The 11,603-nt window shown below is 56.2% G+C and overlaps 2 protein-coding genes across 4 annotated transcripts; one reads left to right on the top strand and one right to left on the bottom strand.

The window, feature by feature from the left end:
• Nucleotides 1-172: 172 nt before the first annotated feature.
• On the bottom strand, nucleotides 173-1,888 carry CDC26 (cell division cycle 26). Of its 3 annotated transcripts, XR_003534898.1 has the most exons (4): nucleotides 1,637-1,888; nucleotides 1,450-1,565; nucleotides 571-758; nucleotides 173-286 (listed from the first exon to the last, which is right to left on the bottom strand). XR_003534898.1 is itself a non-coding variant. In XM_027687496.1 (3 exons), the coding sequence occupies exons 1-3, from the start codon at nucleotides 1,715-1,717 to the stop codon at nucleotides 644-646; spliced, it is 312 nt and encodes a 103-aa protein (XP_027543297.1). In that variant the 5' UTR covers nucleotides 1,718-1,886; the 3' UTR covers nucleotides 538-643. The 3 variants fall into 3 exon arrangements, 2 of the variants coding, with proteins under 2 accessions (XP_027543297.1, XP_027543298.1); XM_027687496.1 differs by lacking the exon at nucleotides 173-286 and having other exon boundaries at nucleotides 538-758; nucleotides 1,637-1,886; XM_027687497.1 differs by lacking the exons at nucleotides 173-286; nucleotides 571-758 and having other exon boundaries at nucleotides 1,211-1,565; nucleotides 1,637-1,871.
• A 273-nt stretch (nucleotides 1,889-2,161) lies between these two features.
• On the top strand, nucleotides 2,162-11,496 carry PRPF4 (pre-mRNA processing factor 4). The gene is made up of 14 exons (XM_027687490.1): nucleotides 2,162-2,300; nucleotides 3,007-3,184; nucleotides 3,863-4,049; nucleotides 4,546-4,633; nucleotides 5,347-5,426; nucleotides 5,675-5,768; nucleotides 6,611-6,705; nucleotides 7,012-7,070; nucleotides 7,695-7,818; nucleotides 8,929-9,018; nucleotides 9,565-9,687; nucleotides 10,013-10,120; nucleotides 10,206-10,324; nucleotides 10,459-11,496. Exons 1-14 carry the CDS (start codon nucleotides 2,250-2,252, stop codon nucleotides 10,650-10,652), a joined length of 1,590 nt encoding a protein of 529 aa, XP_027543291.1. The 5' UTR covers nucleotides 2,162-2,249; the 3' UTR covers nucleotides 10,653-11,496.
• The last annotated feature ends 107 nt before the right edge of the window (nucleotides 11,497-11,603 follow it).

Raw genomic sequence — 11,603 nt, 5'->3', positions numbered from 1 at the left:
GAATGGGAATGTGGGAAGTCACTGATGCTGAGTTTCTGTTTGTTCCAGCCCAGTCACACTTTGCAGGTGATGGAGAGAGGAGTTGGTGCCTCACAGACCTGCCTTCCCTGGACAGGGAAGAATCCAGGACAGGAATTCAGGGAGCTGTAACAACCTCCTGAGGTGTTGCCCTCTCAGAGCTGGGCCCTGCTGGGAATGCCAGGACAGCAGAGAATCCCCAGTCATTCCGTGTGGTGTCAGACAGGAAAGACAGCTCTGCTCCAGGCCAGGCTGTGGCTCTTCCCAGCTGGAAAACAAACATTTAAGTTCTGTACATTTGGGGCATCTACAATATGTGAAGCTTGAATGTAACTAAAATCCAGTTTGGAGCATTGCTTGGGACACTGAAAAACCAGAACTGGAGCTGTCCTGGAAGATGGTAGAAAGCAGCTCCTAAATTCCCTGTGGGTGTCCTGGTGCAGGTCCCAGGGCTGCAGGGAGCAGAGTTTCCTAAACACCACCATCTGCTCAGATTTTATAAGTTGGTTCCTTCAGGTCCCCTCCTCTGTGGGGCTCTGCCCCCAGTCTCACCTTCCAGAGCCCAGGCACTGATGGGGGTAAATCCAGGGATGTGCTGGAAAAAATCACCTTGCCTTTGGGCTTTTCATCCATAAGGAAATACTTGGTGACCTTTGATCCAAGCAGCAACAGTCCCTGGGGCTCCATTCCCAGGGTGACAAACCAGGGCAGCTGAGGTGACACAGAGGTGGAAGGAGGAACTGTAAAGGAAAAACTGCTTAGTCAGGAAACACGGGATATCATTCCGTCATATCCATGTGCCAGTGCAACATCCAGGTGTGCAGCCATTCCCTGCTAAAGGCCCAGCTGTGACATGGATTGGGAAGCAGCTCTGGGACACGTTTAACAGACGCAGGGGATTCTTTCCTGCCTCCTCAGGAGAGGGCGGGGCAGCACCTGGAAGCAGAGCCTGAGCACCCAGAGCTGTGGCACCGCTGCCTTCAACCCAAAACACCCATCAGACACTTCCCAGGACCTTCCCGTCGGTGGGCAGGGCTGGAGGTTCCCATGGAACATCCCTGGGGCTGGTTTAGGATCAGCAAATCACCCGATCCCCGAGGATCCTCCCGCAGGGTTTTACCTCCAGGTGTTCCCATTTCCAGCAGTGCTTAACAATTAACACGATTTAACAATCGTGTGCTTGTTATGATGATTTTTTTTTTTTAAAAAAAAAGGACGTGTTTATTTAAAACAAAACACTGGGCCAAGAGGGGCGTTCATGGGTGTGTTAACCGAACTTAAAAAACTAAGGCAACCGAAAAGGGAGAGCGCCGAGGGGGGAGGACGAGGCCCCGGCCCCTCCGGGCTGCGCTGCGGCCCCGGCGCCGCGCTCAGAACTCGAAGGTGCCGAAGTGCGCGGTCCGCCCGCCGGCCTTGGGCTGCGGTTTGTACCCGATGCGCTCATTGATGAGCTGCTCGCGGCTCTTGTGCTCCGTGCCCAGCGCGAGCGCCGCCGCCTCCTCCCCGCCCGCCGCCGCCTCCGCCTCGTCGCGCTGCTTCCTGCGGCCCTGCGGGCGAACGGGCCGGTCAGGGCCGGGGGGGCGCGCCCGGGGAGCGCCGCGCCCGGCCCCGCGCGCACCTCCAGCTCCTTCCGCACGCTCTCGAACTCCTCGATGTCGTCCAGCTTCAGCTCCAGCCGCGTCGGCTTCCGACGGAGCATCGCGACCGGCGACCCCTGACCGGCGACAGCGGCACCGGGATCGGGAGCGGCACCGGGACCGGCCCGAACGCTCCCGCTCTCCGCGCTCCCGCCACTCCTCCCGGCGTGCCCCGCGTGTGCCGCCCTTAGCGGGCAATGTACCTCCCGGCGTGCTTCGCGCGTCCCGCCCTCCCTGCCACACCTCCCGGCGTGCCTGGCGCGTTCTGCCCTTAGCGGACAATGCACTTCCCGGCGTGCTTCGCGAGCTCCGATCTCAGCCCTCCCCGCCACACCTCCCGGCGTGCCCCGCGCCTGCCGCTGCCCGCCCGCTCTTGCCGCATCTCCCGGCGTGCCTCGCGCGTCTCGCCCTTAGCGGACAACGCACCTCCCGGCGTGCCCCGCGCTCAGCGCTCCCCGCCGCACCTCCCGGCGTGCACCGCGCGACCCGGAAGTGCCTGTGAGGCTCTGGACGCAGAGAGCGTCCAGTCCCATTCCCGTCCCATTTTCCGTTCTTTTCCCGTTTCCCCGCGCTGTTCCCGGTCCCGTTCCCGCCATGGCCGCCGCGCGAGCTCCGGCGGCGCGAGCCGGGGCCCGGCCCCCCGAGGTGGGTGCGTCCAGGGCGCGGGGGCGGCCCCGGGCCCGTTCCCCGCATGTAGCAGCGGCACCGCGGGAGGGGCCGCGCGGGGGTCGCGGCGGCTGCTGCCCTGTGGGGTTTGCGGAGCTGCCAGAGCTGTTCAAAAAGCCGGGGGCGGAGCGCTCACGTGTTTTCCTGCATGTTTTTCCAAATCCTTTAATTTTTCCCGGGGGGTTGTGCCGCCCCTCGGCTGGGAAGGAGCCGGGCACTGCTCACCTTCACCCGCCTTCCAGGAGCTCGGGGAGGGCCATGCTGGGGCTCAGTGGGAGGAGGAGAAGCCTCGTGTTCTAAAGCTTCGTCAAAAAATAAATCCCGCAGAGCCTTAAACCCGAGCTCCGTGCAGATAATAAACAAGGACACGGCACAGCCTGATGGATGCAGTTTAACGTGGCATTATACTTTTGCCCTTGGGACGTAAATAACCTCACTGTCCACGGGCTGCTCCATCCCTGGAAGTGTCCAAGGCCATGTTGGAGCCACCCTGGTCGAGTGGAAGGTGTCCCTGCTCTTGGCAAGGGTGGAATGAGATGAACTCAAACTTCCCTCTCTACCCAACCCAGTGTGTGATTCCATGAAACCCCATTCCAGGGCCTCTCCATATTTCACACCCCATTTTCCCTGGCACAGCCAGGTTGTTTGTTGTCTCTTTGTACCCAAACTGTTCCTCTCCCTGCAGCCCCCCAAGGCCAAGCCCACCGAGGAGGGTGATGGCCCCCCGGCCAAGAGAGCCCCGATCTTCTACGGGAGCCTGGAGGAGAAGGAGAGGGAGAGACTGGCCAAGGGGGAGCCAGGGCTGCTGGGCAAGGAGGGCATGAAGGCTGCCCTGGAGGCTGGGAACATCAACATCAGCAGTGGTGAGGATGGAAACACCCTTTGTTTTATTCCCTTTGTGAAATGTGACACTTCCAAATGCCTGTTGTTATCCCTCCTGTCAGATGTGACACTTCCCAACGTCTCTGGGCACCATCTCAGAGCAGGAACAGGATGGGCACCTTGGATCTTCCCATGTGGGAGGGATCCAGTGGCAGAGCCCTGGAACAGCTGCCCAGGGTGTGGAGTGTCCCTCTCTGGGGACATCCCAAACCCACCTGGATGTGTTCCTGTGTCACCTGCTCTGGGTGACCCTGACTGGGCAGAGGGGTCAGGCTGGGTGGGCTCCAGAGGGCCCTTCCAGCCTGAGCCATCTGTGATCCAGTGATTCTGTGATCCTGTGATTCTGTGATCCTGTATTCCCCTGTTTCTCCCTGTGCTCCCTGGTGGCTCTCCTGTGATCCTTGGTGTCTCCCCTTTGCTCCCTGTGTTCCCTGCTGGCTCACTGTGTTCCCTGCTGGCTCACTGTTGGCTCCTCTGTGCTCCCTGATGGTTCCCTGTGCTCCCTGATGTCCCACTTGTGCTCCTTGGTGGCTGCCCTGTGATTGTTATCCTGTGCTCCCTGTGCTTCCTGGTGTCTCCCCTGATCCCTGGTGTCTCCCCTGATCCCTGGTATCTCTCTGGTGTCCCCCCTGTGCCCAGCTGTGTTTTCTCTGTGCCAGGGGAGGTGTTTGACCTGGAGGACCACCTGAGCGAGCGCCAGGCCGAGGTGCTGGCGGAGTTCGAGCGGCGGAAGCGCGCGCGGCAGATCAACGTGTCCACGGACGACGCCGAGGTCAAGGCCTGCCTGAGGGCCCTGGGGGAGCCCATCACCCTCTTTGGAGAGGGGCCTGCAGAGCGCAGGGAGAGGTGCTGTGTCTGCTGGGGGGCACTCTGTGGCTACCACATTCCTGCTGTTTTCCTGGGAGAGCTGGGGGTGTTCAGCCCGGGGAGGAGAAGGCTCCAGGGAGACCCCTTCCAGTGCCTAAAGGGGCTCCTCCAAGAGAGCTGGAGAGGGACTTTGGACAGGACAAGGGAAAATGGCTTCCCACTGCCAGAGGGCAGCGTTAGATGGGATGTTGGGAAGGAATTGTTCCCTATAAGGGTGGTGAGGCCCTGGCACAGGTTGCCCAGAGAAGCTGTGGCTGCCCCATCCCTGGAAGTGTCCAAGGCCAGGTTGGACGGGGCTTGGAGCAACCTGGGCTAGTGGGAGGTGTCCCTGCCCATGGCAGGGGGGTGAATGGGATGAGCTTTAAGGTCTCTCCCAACCCTCCCAACCCAAACCAGCCTGTTACTCTGTTCTAAGAACCCCAAGACAGAAGGAAGGTCTCACTGAGTAAATCCAACTTCATGTGTTTCTTCCCAGGTTGAGAAACATCCTCTCAGTGGTTGGCACAGATGCGTTAAAGAAGACCAGGAAAGATGATGACAGGTCAAAAAAGTCCAAAGAAGAGGTGAGGGGGTCTCCTGTCCTCTCAGAGTTGAGAGAGAGATCTGGTCTCTGGTAGATCCAGGCCTCCTGGTTTTGGTCAGTGTGTGGATTCTCATGTCATCCCTTCAGGCTTTTCCTGTGTTCTCCCTTTTAGCAGACCTGTGGCAATATTTGGTCTCAGTGAGGAGCACCAAGTGTGGTTTGCACTCCCAGGCCAAGTACTCAGCTGCACTCAGTGTGCAAACCAGGAGAGCAGGTGTTTGGGCTCTCACTCACCATAGCAGGTTCTTTATTCTTAGTTGTCTTCACACTTGGGAAGAAAAAAATATGTTCCTACTGCTGCATCTCTTTCTGCCTCTGACTGTTCTTTCTGCCTCTGTCTCTCTTCTGAGTCCGTTTTTCCTTATTATTTTTGAGCTGTGCTTTGAGAAATAATTTCTGCAGCTCTGGGCTCTCTCTTTGCTGGGTGATGTGTAAAACAGGAGTTACGTGTCAGTAAGTCCAACCCAGTCAGTGTTCAGTTGGAATGTTCCTGGCAGTGTGTCAGGATCGGATCCATAGGGCAGAGGCTGTGGTTTATCTTTCTTAATCCCTTTTTCTGGGGCTTATACTGATGCATAAAGGCCTTAAAAAGAGGCCAGAGCCCAGCAGGGTTTGGGAGCAGGTGCTGTGAGGAGGCAGCTGAGGGGAATGAGTGGAGGAGCTTTTCCATCACTTTTATTCCTGTTTTTACAGTATCAGCAGACCTGGTACCACGAGGGCCCACGGAGTCTGAAAACAGCCAGGCTGTGGCTGGCAAACTACTCCCTGCCCAGGTGAGAGGGAACTGCACAAATGAGGAGGGACATGCAACCATTTGTCAACTCCAAGGGCTGATCCCACTGTGGGTACCATGGGAAAGCCAAGGAGTGGGGAGCACACACTGGGAAGCAACTCCAGAGAGCCCAGAGCTTGAACTCTCAGGAACTGATCCAGCATTAGCCCAGTTTGGGGGAGAAGGAGGAGGGCAGGGCCTGTTTGCAGAGCAGGGAAGGGGCTCATCCCTCCCCTGTGCTGTTCCCAGGGCAGCAAAGCGGCTGGAGGAGGCCCGGCTGCTCAAGGAGATTCCCGAGGCCACCAGGACATCCCAGAGGCAGGAGCTGCACAAATCCCTGCGGGTATGTTGGGCACTGCACCCCTGCTGTGATCCTGCAGGGAGCTCAGCAGGAACTGAGCTGCCCCAGGTGCACCCTGGTCTCTGAACTGTTGGGAGGCTCCGCTTTTCCTCTCTCCTGTGTCTCTAAAGCACGTTCTGACTCTCCCGATCCAGGGAGATGGATTTTGTCCCTGTGCATGGCAGAGGGATCAGAGACATCCCTGCCTTGCCTTGCCACTTGGCTGTGAAGCTACAGGAATGTATTCCTGGCTTTGGCTGGGTTTGGCTGGCTGGGAAGGGACATAAAACCCTGGAGATCACCTCCAGCTCCGTGGGGCAGAGCATGGCTGGGGTGGCTCCCAGGTGCCCTTTCCAAGCACACTGAGCCAGATTCCCGGCTTAGCCAGGCAGAGGCTCAGGCACAGCATGTGCTGCCCCCCTAATCCTGTTTAATCCAGAGCCATCAGCTGCCAGAGGATTTGCTTCTCCCCTCTGTGCCCTGCACTGCTGGTCCATCTGTCTGGTTGGATTCCTTGGATGAGTTGTGGAAAGAGGCCAAACTCCAGGCAGTTCTGTGTCAGGGCTGCAGAGCTGGGGGCAGTGGGGACAGGTACCATGGGTGGCCCAGGGGGGCTGAGCTGAGCCCCCAGGCTGTGCTGGCTCCCCTGGGCCAGGCTGGCCCTGACCCTCCTGCGTGGAGCTGCAGTGGCTCCGAGGCAGCTCCTCCCTTGGAATGTGACTTTCCAGGGGTCTCTGCCTCCTCCTGCACACATTTGGCTCCATCACCTCAGGCTTTGGCTTTGACTGGGCCTTGCTCTGGGCTGGCTGTACTCCAGTCATTGATTGTTTTCTGTGTTTTTACAGTCCCTCAATAACTTCTGCAGCCAGATTGGGGACGATCGCCCGCTGTCCTACTGCCACTTCAGCCCCAACTCCAAGCTCCTGGCCACGGCCTGCTGGTGAGATCTCTGTGGCAACACTGCTTTAGGGGCTGTGTGAGCACAGGAGGGAAGGACAGGGGTGTTCTTGGAGGTTTGGGAATCGTGAGAGTCCAGAAATGTTTTTATTTCCTATTCTGAGCTCTTGTCACTTCGTTTTAGAGCTGAGCAGAGATTTCAGTCTGAGCCTGTTGGTTTCTGTGCTGGTTGCCCAAAGTGTGTTGCTATTTCAGTCACTGCAGAACCCCCAGGGTGGCTTTGCAGCTCTGTTTGATCTGTTCCTCGACATTCCTGTCTCCACTGACATCCATTCCTTGTGTTCCACAGGAGTGGGCTGTGCAAGCTCTGGTCTGTGCCCGACTGCAACCTGGTTCACACCTTGCGAGGTACGAGCAGCCCTCACTGAGGCTCTTGGCTTGGTCCTTTTGTTCCTCTCTGGGCTGAGCTCCCACATCTGAATTACTTTGTGACTCAAAATATTCGATTTTGGCAGATTTCTTTCCTACTGAGAGCATCACTGGGGCTTGGGAGCCTGGGAATGTGTCAGATAATCAGGAGGAGAGCTGGCCTTTAGCTCAGACCTCAACCTTGAGTTTGCTATTTCTGATTCTGAACAGTCTCTTGTTTGGTTTCAAAACCTGGATGTGATTTTTGAGTTATAAACACCAGCAGTTTTGGGCAGGTCACTTGACAACAGTGAAGTTCTTTGAGCAGTGGTCACAACTTGGACTAAATACCAACGTGAGCACAAATCTCCTCATTCATGTGTTGAATTTTCACTGCCCTTTGAGTGTTACAAACCTCAGTGTTTTGTACTCTGACTTGGGGCTACTGGAAGTGCAGTTAAGCTGTTGGCAGGAGAGGTGTGACTGGGGGTTTCAGGGCACTGAGGACACGGGGAAAGTTTTCACTGGCTCCTGACTCCTCAGTAACAAGGAAATGCTGCTTTTCTGAAGAACTGGCCAAGATCACGGGGCAGATTCTGAATTTTGGTTTTCCTTTCCCTTCAGGGCACAGCACCAACGTGGGAGCAGTTGTGTTCCACCCCAAAGCCACCGTGTCCCTGGACAAGAAGGACGTCAGCCTGGCCTCGTGTGCTGCCGATGGCTCTGTCAAACTCTGGAACCTGGAAAGGTCAGAACCATTCCAGACGGGCACAGCTGCAGCACTGCTGCTCTGGGGTTTATCTGTGTTCCTAAACATCAGACACTGACCATCCTCCTGCAAATATGACCTCTTCTTGTAGCTATCCCAGTGCCTCAGTATGTGCCACCCTCTTCCCTGGGAAGAGAGATCACCCTGGTTAGGGAGTCAGGGTGAGGGAGGTTGAAAGGAATCGAGTCAGAATTGCTGGGGGGGATGGATGGGAGGCTTGGGGATTGTTTCATTCTGACCTTTTGTTCAGGAGACAATTTCCCCTCTCGGATATTAAGAAATGAACTTTTGAGTGATTGGAAAGCACCAGGATTTGGAGAGGGACTGACCAAACACACAGCCAGGCACAAAAGCTTCAGCCTGTGCTGAAGAGCAGTGGCTGTCCCTGCACAGTGTAGTTTTGGCAGATGGGCAGCATCTCTCTCAGGCCTGTGAGAAGGAGACTGGTGGAGGTACTGAGCCCCAGCATCACCTGCAGAGCACCCAGGAAGGGCAGGCAGCTCCCACATTCCCAGTTGTTTATCCTTGGCTGAAAATCACCATTTCTAACAGCAAAAGTACCCTGTGCAAAGGGACAGGGGGTCGTTGGCCTCATGTGATCAGGTCTCTTAATTAACCAGTGGAAAAAAAGTTAACTGCTGGTTGGGTCATCTGCTGAAGGCTCCTGACCTGCTGCCTCTCATTTTGGGAGAATAAATGTTCACTCCTTCCTGCCTCCCTGCAATCCCTCGGAACAGCAGGTTTTGCTGCAGTTTGGGATGTTCTGTGTGTTCTCAGTAAACTCCCAGCAGCTCAGGTAGTCTGTGGTTTGTTTCTGCACTTCCAAAGTGCTAATGACAAGGGAATTGTTAATATTCCAGAATAATAATCACCATCATCATCCCAGGAGAGCTTCATAACCAAGGGGAGTGGATAAAGGGTTTCACTCAGAGCTTTAGGTGCGGGAACCAAAGGCAAATTACAGAGTTTTTACAACTGTGATGTTCATGTCTAGTTTGATTTGATCAGCAGATGTTTTACTGCCTCACAACGTGTTGGCAAAGGCCTGGCACCTCTGGCCAGTGCCCGAAGGGTTGTTGTGTGTTTCAGTGATGAGCCCATGGCAGATATCGAAGGACACAGCATGAGAGTGGCCCGTGTGATGTGGCACCCGTCGGGGAGGTTCCTGGGCACCACCTGGTACGGACACTTGGGGATTTGCTTCCAGCAGGACCATGGGCTGTCCCACTGCTGGCCCAGTGGTGCCAGGGCTCGTCCACAGCAGAGCCTGGCACGGGCAGGGCTTGGCCATTCCTGACCACAGCTGGGCTTGCTGCAGTGTCAGTAACAGCAGGTCACAGGGATTCCTTTCCCTGCCCCTGAGTGAGACACTGTTGGTGCCCAGCTGGAAATAAAACGCCCCCAGAGTTAGTGAAATATCCTTTATTCTCCTTGGAGATACATGGAGTCCACAGGAAACAGCCTCGAGTTGTGCCAGGGGAGGTTTAGGTTGGATATTGGGAAAAATCTCTTCAGGGAAAGGGTTGTCCAGCCCTGGCACAAACTGCCCAGGGCAGTGGGGGAGTCACCACTGGGCATGTTCCAAAAACATGGAGATGTGGCAGCTGGGGACATGGGTTGGTGAGCACAGCAGTGCTGGGGGAATGGTTGGACTTGATGATCTTGGAGGGCTTTTCCAACCTTAACAACTCCATGATTTCTCTGACAACTGCCTTGTTTGTGCAGCTACGATCACTCGTGGCGCCTGTGGGACCTGGAGGCCCAGGAGGAGATCCTGCACCAGGAGGGGCACAGCAAGGGGGTCTATGACATCGCCTTCCACACTGACGGCTCCCTCGCCGGCACCGGGTGGGTTGGCCTGGGACTGGGGCTGGGTGGGACATGTTACCAAGGGTTTGGTGCTGACCAGAGATTTCTGCTGGAGGAACGGCTTCCCACTGCCAGAGGGAAGATAGATGGGATATCATGGAGAAATTCTTCCCTGTGAGGGTGGTGAGGGACTGGGATGGAATTCCCATGGCTGCCCCATCCCTGGAAGTGTCCAAGGCCAGGTTGGACAGGGCTTGGAGCAACCTGGGCTAGTGGAAAGTGTCCCTGCCCACAGCAGGGGGGTAGAATGAGATGAGCTTTAAGGTCCCTCCCAACCCATCCCAGCCTGTGACTGTGATTCCAGTGGCCTGGATGCCTTTGGCCGGGTGTGGGACCTGCGCACCGGGCGCTGCATCATGTTCCTGGAAGGTCACCTGAAGGAGATCTACGGGATTAACTTCTCCCCCAACGGGTAAGAAGGGAACTGTGAGGTTTACATGGGAGCTCCGAGTGCAAACCCCATTCCCCAAAAACTGCCCTTCCTCCCCCCCGGGCAGGTACCACGTGGCCACGGGCAGCGGTGACAACACCTGCAAGGTGTGGGACCTGCGGCAGAGGAAGTGCATCTACACCATCCCTGCCCACCAGAACCTGGTCACCGGCGTCAGGTTTGAACGTGAGTGTCTGGTGTTCCTGATCCCTGCCCCTCCAGAGCAGCTCCAGCCACACCTGCAGGGCAAGAAGGGCCTGTGGTGGTGAGCTGAGCTTTGCCATGTTTTTATTTGCAACCCCTTTCCTCCTCCTCTGCAGCCAACCACGGGAACTTCCTGCTCACGGGCGCCTACGACAACACGGCCAAGATCTGGACCCACCCTGGCTGGTCCCCTCTGAAGACACTGGCAGGGCACGAGGGGAAGGTGATGGGCCTGGACATCTCCCTGGATGGGCAGCTCATTGCCACCTGCTCCTACGACAGAACCTTCAAGCTGTGGACAGCTGAGTAGCTCAGAAGGGCTGGTTATGAACTGGGTTAATGGTTTTCAATTGCTTTTTTATATTAAAAAAAAACAAAACAGGAATCAGCAGTTCCAACATGTGTCCAGCAGCAGCAGTCACAGCTGCTCTGGGGGTCAGGTGTGTTTGAAGCACCACTGTTGGCCAGGGCTTGGCTGGAGTCAGCTCTTGGGTGATGTTTTCCCACTTTTAGGACTGGTTTTATACTGCAGACACCACTTCCTGCTGTAACTTGGGAGATGATCCATCTGCTTCCACCCTCCCTCCCAAGCCAGGCTCCCAGGTGGACACACAGGTGTCCCCCAGCCTGTGTTAAACATCTGCAGTTCCCACAGAGCACCTCAGGGTTGGTGTGTGGCGCAGCCTCTGTTCCTGCCCTTCTGACCTTCCTGTTCCTGTTCCTTTGGTACACTCTGCCTGCAGGCTGGAGTTGCATTTAGGGACAGGCAGAGGAGCTGTCAGAGGGGGAGGTGGTGCCCCCCTTCCCCTGCCTTGGCAGGAGTGTCTCTGGATGGAGATCTGCATCCCCTTGGATTCACTCACAGGATATGAGTGAAAAACGTCCCCCAAGGCCAGGGAGGTTTTTCTTTCCCTTGTACCACCTCGTGTCCCACTCCTTGGGCTGTCCCATGGACTGGGAGTTGCAAATCCCTGTGGGCATCTCCTGTTTCAGTTCTGCTGTGTCTCACCCGAGGTGATACAAAGGTCATTCAGTGTAGGATTGTCTTGTTCTACCTTGCCCTGTGGGGAGCTTTCCTACTTCTTGTTTGTTCTTTACATTGAGGTTTTGCAAATGTTTTGTCCTGGAAAATCAAAACACGTTTTGGATGTGCATCCTGGGCTCTGGGTCTGACTAAGGAATGGAGAAATTACAGGAATTTCACAAAACACAGTTTGATTCCTGTCTGCTGTTGTAAAAAAACAGCTGAGGAGAGGTGAGG

The sequence above is a fragment of the Neopelma chrysocephalum genome, unplaced genomic scaffold, assembly GCF_003984885.1.
Source record: "Neopelma chrysocephalum unplaced genomic scaffold, ASM398488v2 Primary Assembly neopelma1_74, whole genome shotgun sequence".
Lineage (NCBI taxonomy): Eukaryota > Metazoa > Chordata > Aves > Passeriformes > Pipridae > Neopelma > Neopelma chrysocephalum.
The sequence above is the reverse complement of the archived record's forward strand: the minus strand, read 5'-3'. Positions and strand labels throughout refer to the sequence as shown.